General features: G+C 41.4%; 1 protein-coding gene across 1 annotated transcript in view; it reads right to left on the bottom strand.

Annotated features, from left to right (window-relative positions):
- The window catches only part of PKHD1 (PKHD1 ciliary IPT domain containing fibrocystin/polyductin), a 276,108-nt gene that overhangs the window by 102,069 nt on the left and 157,175 nt on the right, over window positions 1–16,864 (bottom strand). The window contains exons 49-51 of the mRNA XM_074582079.1: window positions 13,927–13,992; window positions 12,144–12,263; window positions 3,074–3,211 (exon numbers count right to left, since the gene is read on the bottom strand). Of these exons, the coding sequence (XP_074438180.1) occupies window positions 3,074–3,211; window positions 12,144–12,263; window positions 13,927–13,992 (324 nt within the window). The remainder of the gene's footprint in view (window positions 1–3,073; window positions 3,212–12,143; window positions 12,264–13,926; window positions 13,993–16,864) is intronic.

Below are 16,864 nucleotides of genomic sequence, written 5' to 3' on the forward strand. Positions count from 1 at the left end.
ATCATCACTAACACATGGCCATTCCATGAAGTACAGTGATTTAGCCTTTGGGTAGTCAATATGGGGGTTCTTACTAGTACTGAAAAGGAGGGGAATGAACATATTAGAGCTCTCTTACCACAAACAAGATAAAAGACATCTGAAATGTCTGGGGTTTCATCTCCAGACGATCAAGCCATGAGCTAATGATGACCTTAGGCTTCTTGCTTCAAATGAGTGACATGACTGACAAGCAGCTATCACGAGATATGCAAAAAGAAAGAACGTGACAAGTTGAGAGTAAAAAGAGAAATCCTATCTGGATAATTACTTAGCAAGTTCTACTATAAAAAGCAAAAATAGCCTGCCAGCAAAGAGCAGCCGAGTACAGTGGATTTCAGGATGAGACCAATGGATCAATTTGTGCAAAATGAACTTCAGCATTTTTTGCAGCCGTATCAGGAGCTGAGAGCTTTGTTCCACCGTGGAACAGGGCATTTTCTGCACACATCATCTGTGCTTTAATGTGGACTTATGAGTTAAAATGAATGGAACCACCTAGCAAAGAACCGAAAAAAAACCCAATTCTGAGATGTTGAGCTCAACATCTCCTTACTCATTCTGATATATGATATATCTAATGATATTTAGCAAATCACTTCATTCTCTGAACATAAAACTCTCCTTCTGTAAACTGGAAAAACAGCTAATTTTTTTACAGCATGACAACACAGGGAGGTAGAAATAAATGGTGTTTCTAAAATGCTATTGTGAATATCACCATGAATAAAGAGACTATGAAAGTTTAAGTGAAAGAGAGAAGCTCCCTATCCATGAGCTAGGACTACTAGAGAAGAAGTAATCAGAAAATCCTCCTGGATCCAACAGCACTGAAGGGCTAGGAACACCTGGAGAAATTACTGCATGGATAGATCCATACATTTTACTTCTGGCTTGTCTGAAGGCTCTGACGGAGTTCTTGAAGCCCTTTACAGAGATTTAATCATCTCACATCTTCCAATGATCCTGTTGATTATAATTCACACTGTATTGTGATCATACATTGAAAAAGAAAGTGATGGCAAACCCTCCAAGAACAAAGGTCCTCCAAGAATTCTGGTCTTCCTCACTGTATTTTCTCGTCCCACTTTCCCTGCAAATTATTGTTTTAATAAAATTAATTAGGTTCTGGTTGATGTTTCATAAACTGCAAATTTACACTGATTTTTTTTTCCCTGTGTTACATATTTCTCATCATCACTCAGTTCCTATGTACATTAGTTTTGTTTCAATCATCTGACTTTATTTTTTCCCTGCAGATAAGATTTCAGGTACTCTGAGGGGCACCAAAGTCCAAGATTTGTTTGTAGAACTTATCATCGTTCTCTAGCAGTTTAAGCGAACAAAATACTCAGCCTCTACCAAAAAGTCTTTTGGCTGAGGCCACTGAATTAGAAGCAACGGCACGTGACCGAAGATTGCGATGCTGAAAAAAGGGCATGAAGAAATTACACAACAGGGAGGAACTGGGGATTTGGCTCACGTGATGTCATCCTCAGATCCTGCTCAGGCAATGCTGAATGCTGATGTCCACATCTATTAAATCTGTTTACTAAACTGTCTCATTATCTATTTTGTGTCAGGATTTCTTTAGGGTGTGGTAGAATTGGACAGATGGGTTTCAAAACCTTCCTTCAGGCATGGAACAGTCAGGATTGGACAGATGGGCTCCAAGAAGTTACCTTTAGGCTTCGAACACATGGGAAGAGAAAGAGGAAGGGGGAAAAAAAAGCAAGCATAGAAGCCAGTATAAGATGTGGGAAACTTGCAGAGCCTCTACCCACCTATCATCTCACAGCTGAAAATAGAGCAGGGATACCTCTCCAGAAGATGCTGGACTACGATTCAACAGCTGCAAATACCTGTTTGGCTTTTAATATCATTACTACTCGCAGATGTGCTGGAGGGGTGTTTGTGCAGCAAAGAAGTGCCTCAATGTTTTTTAATAAGTGTTTTTAGCAACGAACACATGCTTTTTCTTAAAGCCAATATGGAACCATATTTAAACTACAAAAGTAAGAAATGATTGAGACTCTTATAAGTATATATATTAACCTCCCAGATTAGGCTTTCAAACCCCTTCTTCCAAATAAAAACACAAGGCAGCAAAATAACTCTTTTGGCCAGTACTGTATTAACTAAACAGTCCCTTGAGATTGACAACAAACAAATATTGGAGCAGACTTCCTCAGGAGGTGATTACACAAACAAATTCTCTTTTTAAAGTTCATGAAACCAATCTTGAGAAAGGTCAAGTGGTGATCAACAATGTGATCCCAGCATCCTAAGGATTCCTGTAAGTAAATACAATGCCTGGCTTTAGGAACCTTGATATTTAAAAGGAATTATGTGAGTAATTACTTCTGTGTGGAAAAACACCAATCCTATCCATTGCAAATAATGTGGAACAGCCCCAGTGACATTGGGGACTCTGAAACCACTAGAGGTAGGGGGAAGGTGGTACCTCACTGAAGTCCTGGTGCTCATCTGGGAAGAGGAATGAGAGGAAAAAATGTGCTGAATCCAGCTGTGCCAGTTTCATGCCCCTGCAGGATTTCCAGGCACTCTGGGGATTCTCCATGACTCTGTTTATGTTGGCTTTAAATACTTCTATGCTACCTAGAAAGTGCCTTGCTAATGCCCACAGACACCAGGCACTGCCTGAACTCTAAGGTAGATCCTGCCCTGAGGAATTACCACCTCATAAAACCCCACATGAAGTAGGGAGGATTTTGACACATATCAGTTAAAGTCTCAGCCACAATGAAATCAAGAGTTTTGCCACTGACTTGAGTGGGATGAGGGTAGCAGTGTTTGTAATATATTGCTATTAAATGAATGGGTAATTAGCTGCAGTGGATAATCATTGGGCTTAACATGGATCCTGGGTGTCCACATTGCAGATACCCAGATAGCTATGTGGCATTACAATGGCCAGCATGTTTACAGTAACACTATACAGTCTTTTTTCCCACTTTCTCTGTCAAAAGCAGAAATAAACCCCAGGCATCCAGAAGACAGGCTGCTCGCTTACCCACTTTCAGCGTACCCCCCATCACCACGATACAGGCTGCACTCAGGACGTTGCTGGAGTTGCTGGGGAACTCGAGGGTCCCCAGGATGTAGAGACCTCGCAGAGGGGGAAGCGCCATGTCCACCAGGATGGTCCTGTCTGAGAAACAAAGCAGAGGGTTGTTCAGAGTGATAGCAGCCTACCAACTCTACATGCGAAAATATGTATAAAACTGGGAGGCATGGCTGACACACCGGAAGGCTGTGCTGCCATTCAGTGAGACCTGGACAGGTTGGAGAGTTGGGCGGAGAGAAACCTTATGAAATTCAATAAGGGCAAGTGTCGGGTGCAGCATGTGGGGAGGAATAACCACAGGCACCAGGACAGGCTGGGGGCCGACCTGCTGGAGAGCAGCTCTGTGGAAAGAGACCTGAGAGTCCTGGTGGACAACAGGATGACCATGAGCCAGCAATGTGCCCTTGTGGCCAAGAAGGCCAATGGCATCCTGGGGTGCATCAAGAAGAGTGTGGCCAGCAGGTCGAGGGAGTCATCCTCCCCCTCTACTCTGCCTTGGTGAGGCCTCACCAGGAGTACTGTGTCCAGTTCTGGGCTCCCCAGTTCAAGAAGGACAGGGAACTGCTGGAGAAGGTACAGAAAAGGGCTACAAAGACGATTAGAGGAGTGGAACATCTCTCTTATGAAGAAAGGCTGAGGGACTTGGGTCTTTTTAGTCTGGAAAATAGACAGCTGAGGGGGGATCTTATCAACGCTGCCAAATCCTACACAGAGATTTGCTGTGACTTTTGTTGATCTGATATGCATTTATTGCAAGGCGCAGACATACAAAACATGAGAGATTAAGGAGCAAAAATACTTTCCAATGGATTTTGACAGAGTGGTGAGAATGCTTGAAACATGAGACATGAAACTTGAACAGTTTTGCTGTGGAACATAGGAAGAACCATGAAGAGTCTTGGGAACTGGATCAGGTATTTCACAGTTTTGTTTCTGCCTATAGCCATTGGCAACTGCTTTCAATGAAGACACAAATGGTCATGCAATAAGTAGCACAGGGAGTGTCCCAAAAACAGGGGACAAAGAATTCTTAAACCTTTGTGCTAAATGGCTTGAGTCAGACAATTCTTCCAAATCATGTTTGCAGGAAATGTAATCAAAAACTACACAAAGTACTCTTGGGAGTGGACTGAAAAAAATATGAATAGACTTCCTTAATATTAGCATTTCATTAGCTTTTGACTCCTTGGTTTTGCAGTCCTGAAGTTTCACAGCCTCAAGGGAGAAAAAACTTCTACATACATGTTCCTACTCTATCCCTGTAACTCAATCTTCCCACTTCTTCCTTTCCCATTTTTTATTTTTTTTATTTCTTTTTATTTCTTTCTCTCTGGATGTCAGCAAGGGACACACCGAAAGCCCAGAACCTCTGTTCTCAAGGACCATACCAAGTACTGCAGCAACCCAAGGTTACTCTGAACACCCCATCTCAAAAGAAATTCTCTGCATCCTCAGGCTGAAGCGTCTTTCAAGCATGCAAAATTTTCACAGCATTCAGATGTAATAAGTCTCTACAGAGCAAGTGAAATCTTTTTTTCTTTTTTCCCCTAAATCTCATACTGTTAGTACTTGATACATTTTTACAGGCATGAAGAAACTCCTGTCTATAATCTCTTTACAGGACAGGTATAGTCCTATGCCCTGCAGAGCTGAGAAGTGAAGGCACAGTATGTGAGGATATGAAACAGAAAGAAGAGAATAAGGGGGAAGATGTTGTTAAAATGATATCTCTCAGACAGAAGGAGAATCTAGTTTGTGAAATCACAGCTCAAGAATGTGGCAAAAAGCTGCAGTTGACAAAGGCCATAAGTATATTCATCAAACACAGACCGAAACATTTTTACAAGGAAAAGAAGAAGTGCTCCTAGGCATACCATTTATATGTCAAGTTTCAGTCTAGAACAGATATTTTTGCTGAGTTGCACGTCTTTCTAAAAAAGGTTTTATAGAGAAAATGCTGACTGCTCTGTAACTGTAGCATCACGTATGTGAGCTTTGAAACACAAGAGTGAGAAATTCCCCCATTCAGAGATATTTCTGCAAACCTATAGTTTCCTCAGTTTAAAAGAATATCACTCTGGGGTGTGATGATTGGAGTGTGAAGTCCTCAGAGGGTGAAATGTTGCTCTATAGAAACAACAGAACGCTCCTTTGAGGAAAAAAGTCCTTCCACACTTGAGGAGAAAAGCAAACAGATTCAAAGGAGACCTCTTTACACGGTTCTTACAGAATACACTCATTTATGTAGTAGAGGGAGATGATGACTAAGGGGTTAAAATCATAAACTTTAGGTCACTGAGCTCAAGGGATTTACCTTCAGAGAAAGACAAACTGCAGTTGTTTTTGTCCCATTAAAACATTCATATAATAACAAGCAACCACTTCCAGCAAACCATAGTTCGAGCCTGAAAACAGGGCTATGTTTCATTATACATATACTTTCCTCAGACAAAAGCTCACAGGTATGCCACAGTCTTAATGTTCAGATGTACAATGCTGAGAAGTCGCTAATGACTCCAGCAATGACACAAAATGCCTTTGATCAACCACATTGCTATATAAAACACCATAGCATGCCATTGAATGGAAATCAGGCACAACAGAAGAGCTATTATATGAGATACAGTGCTCCAGCATTCATCTCTTCAAACAGAAAAAGTTCAAAGAAAATCAAAATCAGAAAATGAATAACAGAGTGAATTCCACCACTGGAAAAAAAAAAAAAAAAAGGAGAAAAAAAAAAGAGAAAAGAGAGAAATTGCCAGAGGCTACATGATATCATATCAATACCCTTCAAAACAGCATTCCATCGCCCGGAATTATAACATGTTCTTCTTCCACCCAGAGCAGGCTGTGTCAGGATCGTGTCACACTGAAAGCCATAAAGCAAAGCCCTGAAAATCTGCGGGCTTGAGAAGCTAATGCCACTGCTGGCCGCCAGAATGTCATGACTAAACTCACCAGACTTGTTTTACAAGGTGGTGTCATTGCTGAAGCCTGACGAATATGACAGGTCCTTGTGGGATGGTTGTGGCTCTGGAAGACGAACCTCCAGAGATAAAAGCACAAGTTGTTGTGGCCTGAGCTAAATCTTTCCAGCTGGGGTTGGAAAACACATATCTACTAGGGACTCATAGCATTTTAACGTGAGGGATCCACCGCTGTTGCAAGGGAAATTCACCCTTGCACAAAGAAGTCTATGAACTCCTGAAGTCTCACTAACGCTTTCAAAACAGGGCCAAAAAATGGAATAACTTAGTACACAATGCGAATTTCCAAGCCCTCCTAAAAGCATGTTCTGAATGTGAAGCAAACACCAAGCAGCGGCACAAAATCCTGGGTTTTTTTTTAATATGAACACTTTGCTAATAGAGTTTTCTAGCTTTTCTAGCTTTCCAGAGTTTTCTAGCTTTTCAGAGTTTCCTGAGTGCAGCCCTTGAGGCAGCCCTAGTGATGTAATTTTGCTTAATTTTTTAGCTCAGTTTAGGCAGTGCCCAAGCTCTTCGGTGAACTCTGGGAATCCACATTCATTCAGAGATTTCAACACAGCGTCAAGCTCAGACCAAAGTCCTCCCCTGCACTTCTTCACTCTAGAAATGAGCACTAAACATCTATTATTTGTTTTTATAAGACTCTAAAACTGTTCGTTGGGGGCTGAAAGGACTTACCCAGTAATGCACAACATAAAGAAGCAGGCCCGTGGCTTGGCTTTCAATCTGAAAATCATTATGGATGGCTCCCAGAAGAGAATTATAAGCGACTAAAAGGCAGTGGAGAGCGAGACAGAGATGCAGACATGCATCACAAAAACTTATTTTGGGGTGTACAGCAGCACAAAGTTTGGGTGGTTTGCAGAATGTTTGTTCTCATGAGAACAGTCTCACTTTTCTTTAGCTACCTGGAGTCATTCTGAGTTTAGCAGGATGTGCACAAGCCAGTGCAAATGGGAAGGGAAACATCCATAAAATGCCACGATAAAACATAAATTTTGAAACCGTCAATTTTATTTCAGATTTTGGACCCAAGCAAGGGGTTGACTTTCTTGCAACTGGAAACTCACGTATACGCTTGTGGCAGCAAAGCAAGGTATGACAAATGGACTGAAAATTCGTCTTGCCTAACTACATTAGGTGGCTTAATTTGAGCAGAACACCCAGGGCCCTTATTACACCAATGATGCCTATGACTCCAATTTAAGACCCTGCACTCTGTTAACTCCCACTGCTAATAAGTGTTTCAACACCTCCAAGAGAGCAAGAATGAAGAGGGAGGGTAAAAAGAAAGTAGAGGGAGTACGATCAGAAAAGACAGGCATGCAATAGAGCAGTTCTCTCTCAAAATAGATTAGGTGATGGACAGTTTGTGTTCATGCTTGTGTTCATGTTCTTGCGCTAAAATTGAAGGATAGTTCCAGAAAAGCACTGGGCAGGAGAATAGTTTCTGCTCACCAACTAAATACACGTCTCGTCTCTAGTGATGGGAGCTAAGAGATCTTTATTGCTAAGAGATAGGAACAAGACAGTCACAGAGTATGGCTCTCTACCCGTCCAAGCAGGTAGTGCATTTTCACATAGCATTTGCCTCTTCCATTTTTCTTTCAACCATTAAGTATTTCGTTGTGGTTTTGCTGTTCAGTAAAGCTCCTCTGAAGAGCTCTGAGCAGCTGAACACGGTGATTCAGAACTGGGAACTCCCAGGGTCTCATCCTGCTCACGCAACAACTTGCATTCTGGTTTTGGGCAACCTTTATTGTCCTGGCCACTCAGTTCCTCAGAGAATATTCCTGTCCATGGTAAAACACAGATCATGGCTAATAGCCCAACCCTTATCCTGTTGCCTCCCAACCCGTAGGCACCAGTATGCTAGAGAGAAACCCTATACCACATTCTTCAGCACAGTGCAGACATTCCCTGGTTAAACTGACCAAACCATCACTGCTCTAAATTTGGGAGATGTTAGTTCTGACCCCAAAGGCTATGCGGTCATGCTGCACAGCACCAGGCCTGAGCTAATGAGCTTTGCCTCTCCGGAGAGCTAATTAGTTCTGGTATACCAGCATGCTGATGCAGCGGTATTGTTTCCAGTCCCAGAACTAGATCAGTTGGGCTGGGTTGGGGGCAGCAACGTGCAACGCTTCAGGCATAGCTTAGTCATGAAGGGCCTTGTGCTATGTGACAAAGGCCATGGTCAATATCTCACATTGCAGCTAAAATAAATTATTTAATCAAGAGGATTACACTCACCTTTGCAGGGAGCACAGAGGAGTTGTATGCATAGGTGAGTTTGCAATGCACCAAAGGACCATCACAGCCCTCATCATCCAGTTTCCACTCTTTCATCTAAATAACAAAAGTCCAAATCCTTAGCCAAGTGTGTTATTTAAAAAAATACATATATTTCTTATTTTCTGCTTCTGTGTAGATTGTAAGATTCTGAGCATACTCCACATAATTAACACACTGTCAGTGCATGGGCCCTAGCTACCAGCGGCACCCTTGTGCCTCTTCATATCTGCATCTGACGTATCATTTTGAAGACTGAAAAGATTTGGTCTTTTGACAACCACAGTCTGATATTGGTGAAATGGTTATAATGTGATACACAAGAAATTGAAACAGATGATCTGGTGTTGTCTCTGGCCTGGTTCTCAAAGAGCTATGAAGGACAAAATACACAATGGCATAAAAAATCCAGCAATAGCAAAATGATATGAAAGAGAGCAAAGCACATGAGAAATGCCCCAGTGTTTAATGCCTGAATAAGGGGTCAGATCACAGAATCACAGAATGGTTGGAAAGGACCCTTAAGATCACCGAGTCCAACCAAACAACCTACAATCTCTGCCACTAGACCATGCCCTGAAGTGCCACATCTAGACCTTTCTTAAATACCTCTAGGGATGGTCACTCAACCACCTCCCTGGGCAGGCTGTGCCAGTGCCTGACCACTCTTTCAGTAAAGGAATTCTTCCTCATATCTAATCTAAACCTCCCCTGCCCGCAGCTTCAGACCTTTTCCTCTGGTCCTGTCATTATTCCCCTGGGAGAAAAGGTCAACACCCACCTCTCTCCACCCTTCTTTCAGGGAGTTGTAGCGGGCAATGAGGCCTCCCCTCAGCCTCCTCTTCTCCAAGCTAAACATGCCCAGCTCCCTCAGCCTCTCCTCATATGACCTGGTCTCCAGACCCCTCACCAGCCTGGTAGCTCTCCTCTGGACATGCTCCAGCACTTCACTGTCCCTCTTGTACAGAGGGGCCCAGACCTGAACACAGCACTCGAGGTGAGGCCTCACCAGTGCCGAGTACAGAGGCACCATCACTTCCCTATTCCTGCTGGCCCATGCTATTCCTGATACAAGCCAGAATGCTGTTGGCCTTCTTGGCCACCTGGGCACACTGCTGGCTCATGTTAAGCTGGTCGTCCACCAGCACCCCCAGGTCCTTAATGGATATAATGGAGGTGAGAGTGCAGTAGGAACCAGGGAACACAGGCTAGAAAGGACACTTGTTTCTGAATGGTTAGCAGACACATGTTCAACATGAAATACCAGTGGCACGGCTCGAGTAATTTGTTGGAAGGGGAAAGCAAGTCCATTGTTCTGGGTGCTGCACGTGGACTTTGGAGACTGGAGCTCAATCTCTTGTTATGGTACAGCTTCCCACTGCCAAGATATTTACATGGATGTTAGTGGTACTTACACTGTCAAGGGAAATAGATGTAAACCTTCACATCATAGTTCAGACAACATGCATTAAGTGCAAGTTAGGTTCATATCTCAGGTGATCCTGAATGTTGTCTGGAGAAAAGAAGTTCAGGCCTCAATTTATGGCACCTGAGCTGAGCTATCCGAAGGGAGTTAGGTGTGTAAGCTTCCACTGTAGTAAATTCATTTAGGCCTTTAGTACAATCTGAAATGCCCTTGGATATTTGAGACCTCACACCGGACTGGCAAATATAACATAGGGGATACCTGTGACCATCTAGGTTTCACCTGGCTAGGCAGGATGCTCCTGGAGTGCTTCAAACAACAATAGATATCTTTATATAAGCAAGTGACTTAAGCCCTGGAGCTCTACATAATACCAACAGTGAAGAACAACTCAATTCACATCAGATACGCACATTTGGTCAGCTTAGTAACTCTTCCAGCTCTGCTAACTGTAATGACGAGGAACAGGTTAAGATGTCTAAACATATGTGATTACTATTACCTTAGATGCACAGAGGACACAGAACCTACAGGAGATAAGCAGATGTCTGGAGGGACATTTCTGTACCTTCTTTGGCTTCTGAACTTACAAACTTTTAAACACATTTATGCATTATAGCTAGTGAGACGGCAGAACTGAAAAAAACCCCACATTGTGCCTGTTTGATAGGAAATAGGGACCTTATCAGAAAATGGAAATTATATACTCTTAATTTTAATCTAAGTTCAACCCAAAAAGTGAAGCAAAATATTATTTCATACTACATGGGTTTTGTTAACATTAGTCAGAAAACAGAAGATTAAAGTGAATATTCACTGAAAGTTGAACGTAATTCTTAATGTAACCTGAAATTTTATATATATATATATACACATATATATGTATATATTTAACTTTTAATAACACAGGATAGAGAAATCTTAACCATGACTGAGGCTGCATGGCCAAACGCCAACACAAAGCAACAGAAACTTCCTTCCACAAAGACTTCATAAAGCAAAACCAGGACCTTTTGAGGCATGGAACAGTGTTATCCCCACATCCAGAAGTTGAGCTGTGGTAACCAAAGAGACTTATCTGAAGAGGATTCAGCACCAGGTCCCAGATTATATCAAATACATACTGCAGAGTATTCATGAGGTCATACAATAATTATGGCTGGAAGGGACCTCAGGAGATCATCTAGTCCAACTTCCTGATCAGAGCTGGGTCAGCTATTAGGTAAAAAGGTTATCACAAGTTTTTTTCTCCAGATTTAATTGCAAGTTGACTAATATTTTTACTGGAATTCAGAAGATTGTTCATGCAATAATGTTGTAAACTGAGCTGGGATTTAAATATAACTCTAGTCTGAGGTTGCAATACAGACAGGCTAAAACTTCTAGGGGGGATCCATGGCAAATGAAGGGAATGGAATAGAATAGAATAGAATAGAATAGAATAGAATAGAATAGAATAGAATAGAATAGAATAGAATAGAATAGTATAGTTTGAGTGGGAAAGGACCTTTAAAGGTCATCTAGTCCAGCCACCTGCCATGGACAGGAACATCTTCAACTAGATCAGTTTGCTCAGAGCCCCGTACAACCTCACCTGGAATGTTTCCAGGGATGGGGCAATGACCACCTCTCTGCGCACCTGGGCCAGGGTTTCACCACCCTCAGTGTAAAATATTTCTTCCTCATGTCTAGTCTAAATCTTTCCTCTTTTAGTTTAAAGCCATTACCCCTCGTCCGATCACAACAGGCCCTGCTAAAAAGTTTATCCCCATCTTTCCTGCAGGCCCCGTTTAAGTACTGAAAGATCACAATGAGAACAGGCTATTTCAGTTGGAAAGGACCCACAAATGGATTGAGAGATTATCACTGAAAATGGGAATCACAACAGAAAAATAAAATGGAAGGTGGTATAATGGTGGAAAAGTAAAACATGATCCCTGCACAAAACACAGAGATGGGTTATGAGATGAGCTCTCTGTGAGCTGTGATTTTGGGTCTTCCAAATTCTCTGCTCTGGAAATAAAGTCCCTGAATATAATTAAGCTTGAATATTAGTATGGGTTAATATGTGTGTGTGTGTTTGTGTGCATGTGTAAATGGAAAAAAATGATCATTTTTTTCCAAAAAAATCACACTTCTGTACTATAACTAAGATTTTAATGTGACAAGGAACAAATGTGGTGTCCTGCACACACTAGAATGGACACTAGTGCCAAGGAGCCTGTGTTGCAACACAAATACATATTGTAATGCAGACAGACTCCAGCACCCCTACAGAAATTAAACACCTTTCCTTCCTTTTCCTTACTAGGTAAGATGATGACGTCTTCCCCAGGGCCTGGGATGCTGTGGCTGGATCCACCCCAGCCTTTTTCCACACCATTCCATGTCTCTGGGTGCGACCATTTCAAGACAGCATCAGAAGGAACTACAAAACAGGACATACAAAGGCAGAATTATCATTTTCAGTAGCTGGGAGAATTACCATTTCTTTGATAGTCAAGCATCTGTGGCATTAACATCCTCCTTTTGTCACTGATGAAGCAACACCAACTGCTCTTTGTTATCTTCCATGCTATAAGGAGGTTGCCCAATGGGAAAAAGAGATCTCTCCCAGGACCATGTTTTCAAAGTTAAAGGGCAGGGAGATAACTGAAAAAACAGATTCAAATTCTTTAGGATCCATCAAAAGCAAAGCAAATCTTGAGGTTTGTCATGCTTAGCTTATGTTACGCCTTGTGAATATGCTTCACAAGCAACTACTTCATTATTTTTATTTACACCACACAAAGCTTTGAGCACTTTGAATACAAAATTAAGAAGAACAAATGAAAATACAAGCCAGTCACCTGTGCTTGGTGGCAAAATCAGATGATCAAAATGGTAACTAACCCTACCAGGAAGTGCCAACTCTTCTCACGCAGTTTTTCTCCCGCAGTGCTCTGGGAAGCAGCCCAAATTCCAAAGGTATGGGAATTTCCATACTTTCCCAAAAGTATGAAAGATTTTAAAAAAGGAGTCATCAACTCTCACAAGCCTCCTGATAGCCCTCAGAAAAGCAGGAGACATCCCATTGCAAGGGGTAATTAAGACCTGCCTTGGAAAAGCAGCTTGATTGAGATATGTGGCCACTCCTGCTCACTCCCCAAAGATTTATTTTTCAGCTCAATCCAAAAGGAAACTTTTGAGCCTTAGGAAAATACCAGGAGGAATTAAATTCACAAAATGTAGGTGCTTAACTTGCGCTTGTATTTTAGACAGCTAATGAGCCAGTCTTCATAAATTAATTGCCTAAGTTTGCTCTGCCACCAAGAGAGGCAGGAAAGTGTCTGGGGGAAATCCAGTCCACTAAGCTTAGTAAGCCCTGAACTAATGCAGGCAGGGCCTCCCTCTGGAGGCCTCTAAGAGCACCTACCTCTGTCCTACCACTCTAAAGGAAATTCTGGCATTTATTTTCTTTAGGAGGGCTTCATTAGGTATTGAAAAAAAGGGCAAGCTCATGCCTAAGTTTGGGGGGCTAGACCCTGCCTCAGAAACACTGTGGAGTAGAAAAACCCTCCGTTACCAGCACAGGGAAATGCAGAGAAATGAAACCCAGGTGGAGTTCCTTAAGTCTGGGTCTGTCTTTACATTACTTGTTTATTCAGGGGGAATCACTCTGCAAAAAGGTCTCTAAACCCTATTGCCACATAAATGATTATTGTTGTTAACACGCAGCAAGGCAGCTATGTAACTAAGACCAAACTTTGGATGTCTGCCTTGTCTCTGATATATTTTTCTGTCTGATTCGACATGTAACTGCGCAGTAATATCACACTATTACACTAAGATCACTGTGGAGCACTAAAATACACTGTAGTCTTACATTCCCCGTGACCTTTCTGATCTGCTATGGTATTTCTTAACAAAAGTTTATAGTCTTCTGTGCTGTGGAATCACACATTTATCATGAGCAATGGTAGATATGGCTCAATGAAACGCTTAAATGAATGCCAAGAATGCCTGTTGGGTTGATAGATGTAAAAAATATTGAAGTGAAAAATAGTAATCTGTTTCTGAAAAAGTAGTAAAAAAGAAATGGTGTGACGCACCTGGGGTAGGTAAAGCCACTCTTTCCTTCTCTCTCAGAGTGACCTGAATTAAGTCAGATCCTGCAACTGAACAGAGAGAGTTACAGGGAGTTATAGCAAGACCTTTCAAATTAACTACAACAACAAAAAAATCGTAGTCAATCAATTGCTATATGTGATTTTCTGACAACATTTTACATTTCTAACAAAAAAAAAAGGAGCAACTATACATACTTTCTAAACATTTTTGTCTTTTTCGTACTTTGAGAAAGGATTAAACAAACACATTTTAATTTACAGATGCGGAGGGTCTCAAGATAACTCATTAGAAACAGCTAAAAGAAAACATTCCACAATCAGAAATTCTAGGCTGGAACATGAATCTAATTTATCCCACTATAAATCCACAGCAGTTCCACTAACACAAGCGATATTACACCATTGAATGCATAATGTATTAACTGGCTCAAACAGCAAATTAAAGCTTTTGTTTTGCAGTTTGGTTTTGATTTTTTTCTCCCCCTTGAATCTGGTATCTCAAAGAGGTGCTTTAATTAGTCAGACTTTATAGACTGAAGACAGGGACCCTGTGTTCTCTGCTGTGAAAAGAGGTCAGAAGCAATTATCACAGTTGTAACCTTTGTGCCAGTATATTGTCAGCAGGAGAAGGGCCAGGATAATGCAAATCAAACTAAGAGGAGCAGGAGAAAATGCTTCAGACCCAGCTAAAAGACTACCTCCTCTTCATCTCCAGTGGCATATAAAGGCACTTCCTTTCAGTCACTAGACTGGAACAACCCTAGGTTAAAATAGAAACACTCTGACAAACATAAATCTCCTGTCCACTGCCCAACAACCCCTTATGTTGACCCTAAAATGTCATCGGAAGATTTTTTTGGTGGTAGGAGAATTGTATAAATGAAGCCATTGTCAGAACTTTCCTCAGTTCCAGAACATGCCGAGAACTTTCCTACGTGTGTATCAAGCCACCGATGGGATTTCATGCCATATTGTAATTTACTTATTTTATCTTTAAACAAGTCTCTGTACTTTTAAATTGTGAGAACCGTCTTTCCTACCTCCCTCCTTTTCTCCCAGTGCAACAGAGCAAATTTAAAATAACTGAGGTTCATTAATTTTAAGTGTTCAATAAATTAGTATGAATAATCAAAAAACTTGATTCTTTCTGATAATTACTATTTGATGTCAGTTGAAAGCACTCGATTGAGTTACTAGCATATGCTCCTATGCCAAATGAGGCTTCCATAATTAAATAGAAACTGATTCCATGAGGTTTTTCTCATATCTGATTAATTAGTAATCAGGTGCCTCAGTCCTGTTCTTCAGTGACACCTTGTCTCCCAACGGTAGCTGTGATCTCATCCATATATCAGTCAAACCGATCTGCCCCAAATCATCACATAGAGCTCAAACTGAACAGCATTGTGCCTGTGGGAGGCCACAGGTGAGCCTCTGAGGAGAAAGAATGACCTGAAGCTGCCAATTTAAAGTCTTTGACACAGAGTTCATGTGGCTTTTAGATAATACTCTTCTATGGACACTTTCATGTTTATGGTGGCCTTCCTTCTCCTCTCATAACAGGGCAAATCAGAGTCAAAGGTGCTACATCAGTCTTAAGAAAAATGGGAGAACCAAGCCCTGACAGTACCCGTTTTTCAATAAATATATATTGTCAGATTTGTTGGGTTTTAGCTTAATTTTGCAGGCACTACTGTGCAATTGTTTAATTAAGGGTGTTTGTATTGTTCAGAGAAAAGCTGTTCTGATTAAATCCTGAGGGAACATAAAACTTGATCAATATGCTATATAGGCCTCATAAAGGGGTTTAGTCCCCTTACACAGTGAAGAAAGGAACCATTAACACTTAGTACAGTCATGTCCTGATTCAGGGCAAGGATAAAGTTTCTCAGATTTGAATTGACATCCAGCCACAGAGCATGACAATCTAACCCATTATAAGTCATTTATACCTTCCACACGAATGCAGGAATCGGGGGCTGAATTCTCCATAGCCTTGCAACTTGCACATTTATTTATGTCAATGGGGTGTAAAGTGCAACAGTCATGAATCAATAGTATTTTGTTGCCATTTCCCACAAATATGCCTAAAACCCTGATCAAGACAGGAGAGATATGGGCCTTGGGAATAATCAAGACTACAGTGACGTAGTCCTTCTGGTTGTTTGGTTTTGCTGCAGAGTAAGTTATCATTGTTTCTGTACAGGACAGGAAGAGATATAGGCAATACAGACGAAGGACGTCATTACTAAACATTGAATTAAGGTGACTCTTCCCTAAATGTAGTTATAAGGCTCCAGGGTTTAGTTGTATAAAACCTTTATAAGGCTCATCAATTTTCTGTCTTATTACAGCTCTTCCTGGATGTTTGGGCTGTGAATCATAAATATAGGCCTTCATGACAATACTCTTGGTAACTTTCTTCTGGTTCAGGGCTCCTTGAGTGAACATGAAGGAGGAGCAACTTAGTCTTTTATCAGCTTTGCAGTGACGGGGAATTTTGCCTGTGGATATTAGGAAGGGCTGAAACTAGGATAAATGGCTCCAATAGCCTGACTTACAAATAACAAGAAACTCCATGCTATTTAACATCAATTGGGCTAACATACATCACAGGAAAATCAAAACTTTTAGACAGCGCAATCAACAAGACGGTGAGACACACCTCTAGAAACTGGATAACCTGGGATAGAATATTTTCTCATCCTCTACCAGGATCTGTTACAGAAGGCACCCAGAAATATGATATCATGGAGATATGGCAGTGAGGAAATGTAAAATAACAAATAAAAAAAAAAATGGGGCTAATGGACACAGATTATTGCTTACAGCAGATTAACATTTGCAGAGAGAGAGGTGAAGGCATGAAAATCCTCCTGCAGAGATCACATAGTCAAAAGACCATCTCTGACAGGATTTT

This window comes from Larus michahellis, chromosome 3 (assembly GCF_964199755.1).
Source record: "Larus michahellis chromosome 3, bLarMic1.1, whole genome shotgun sequence".
Taxonomy (NCBI): domain Eukaryota; kingdom Metazoa; phylum Chordata; class Aves; order Charadriiformes; family Laridae; genus Larus; species Larus michahellis.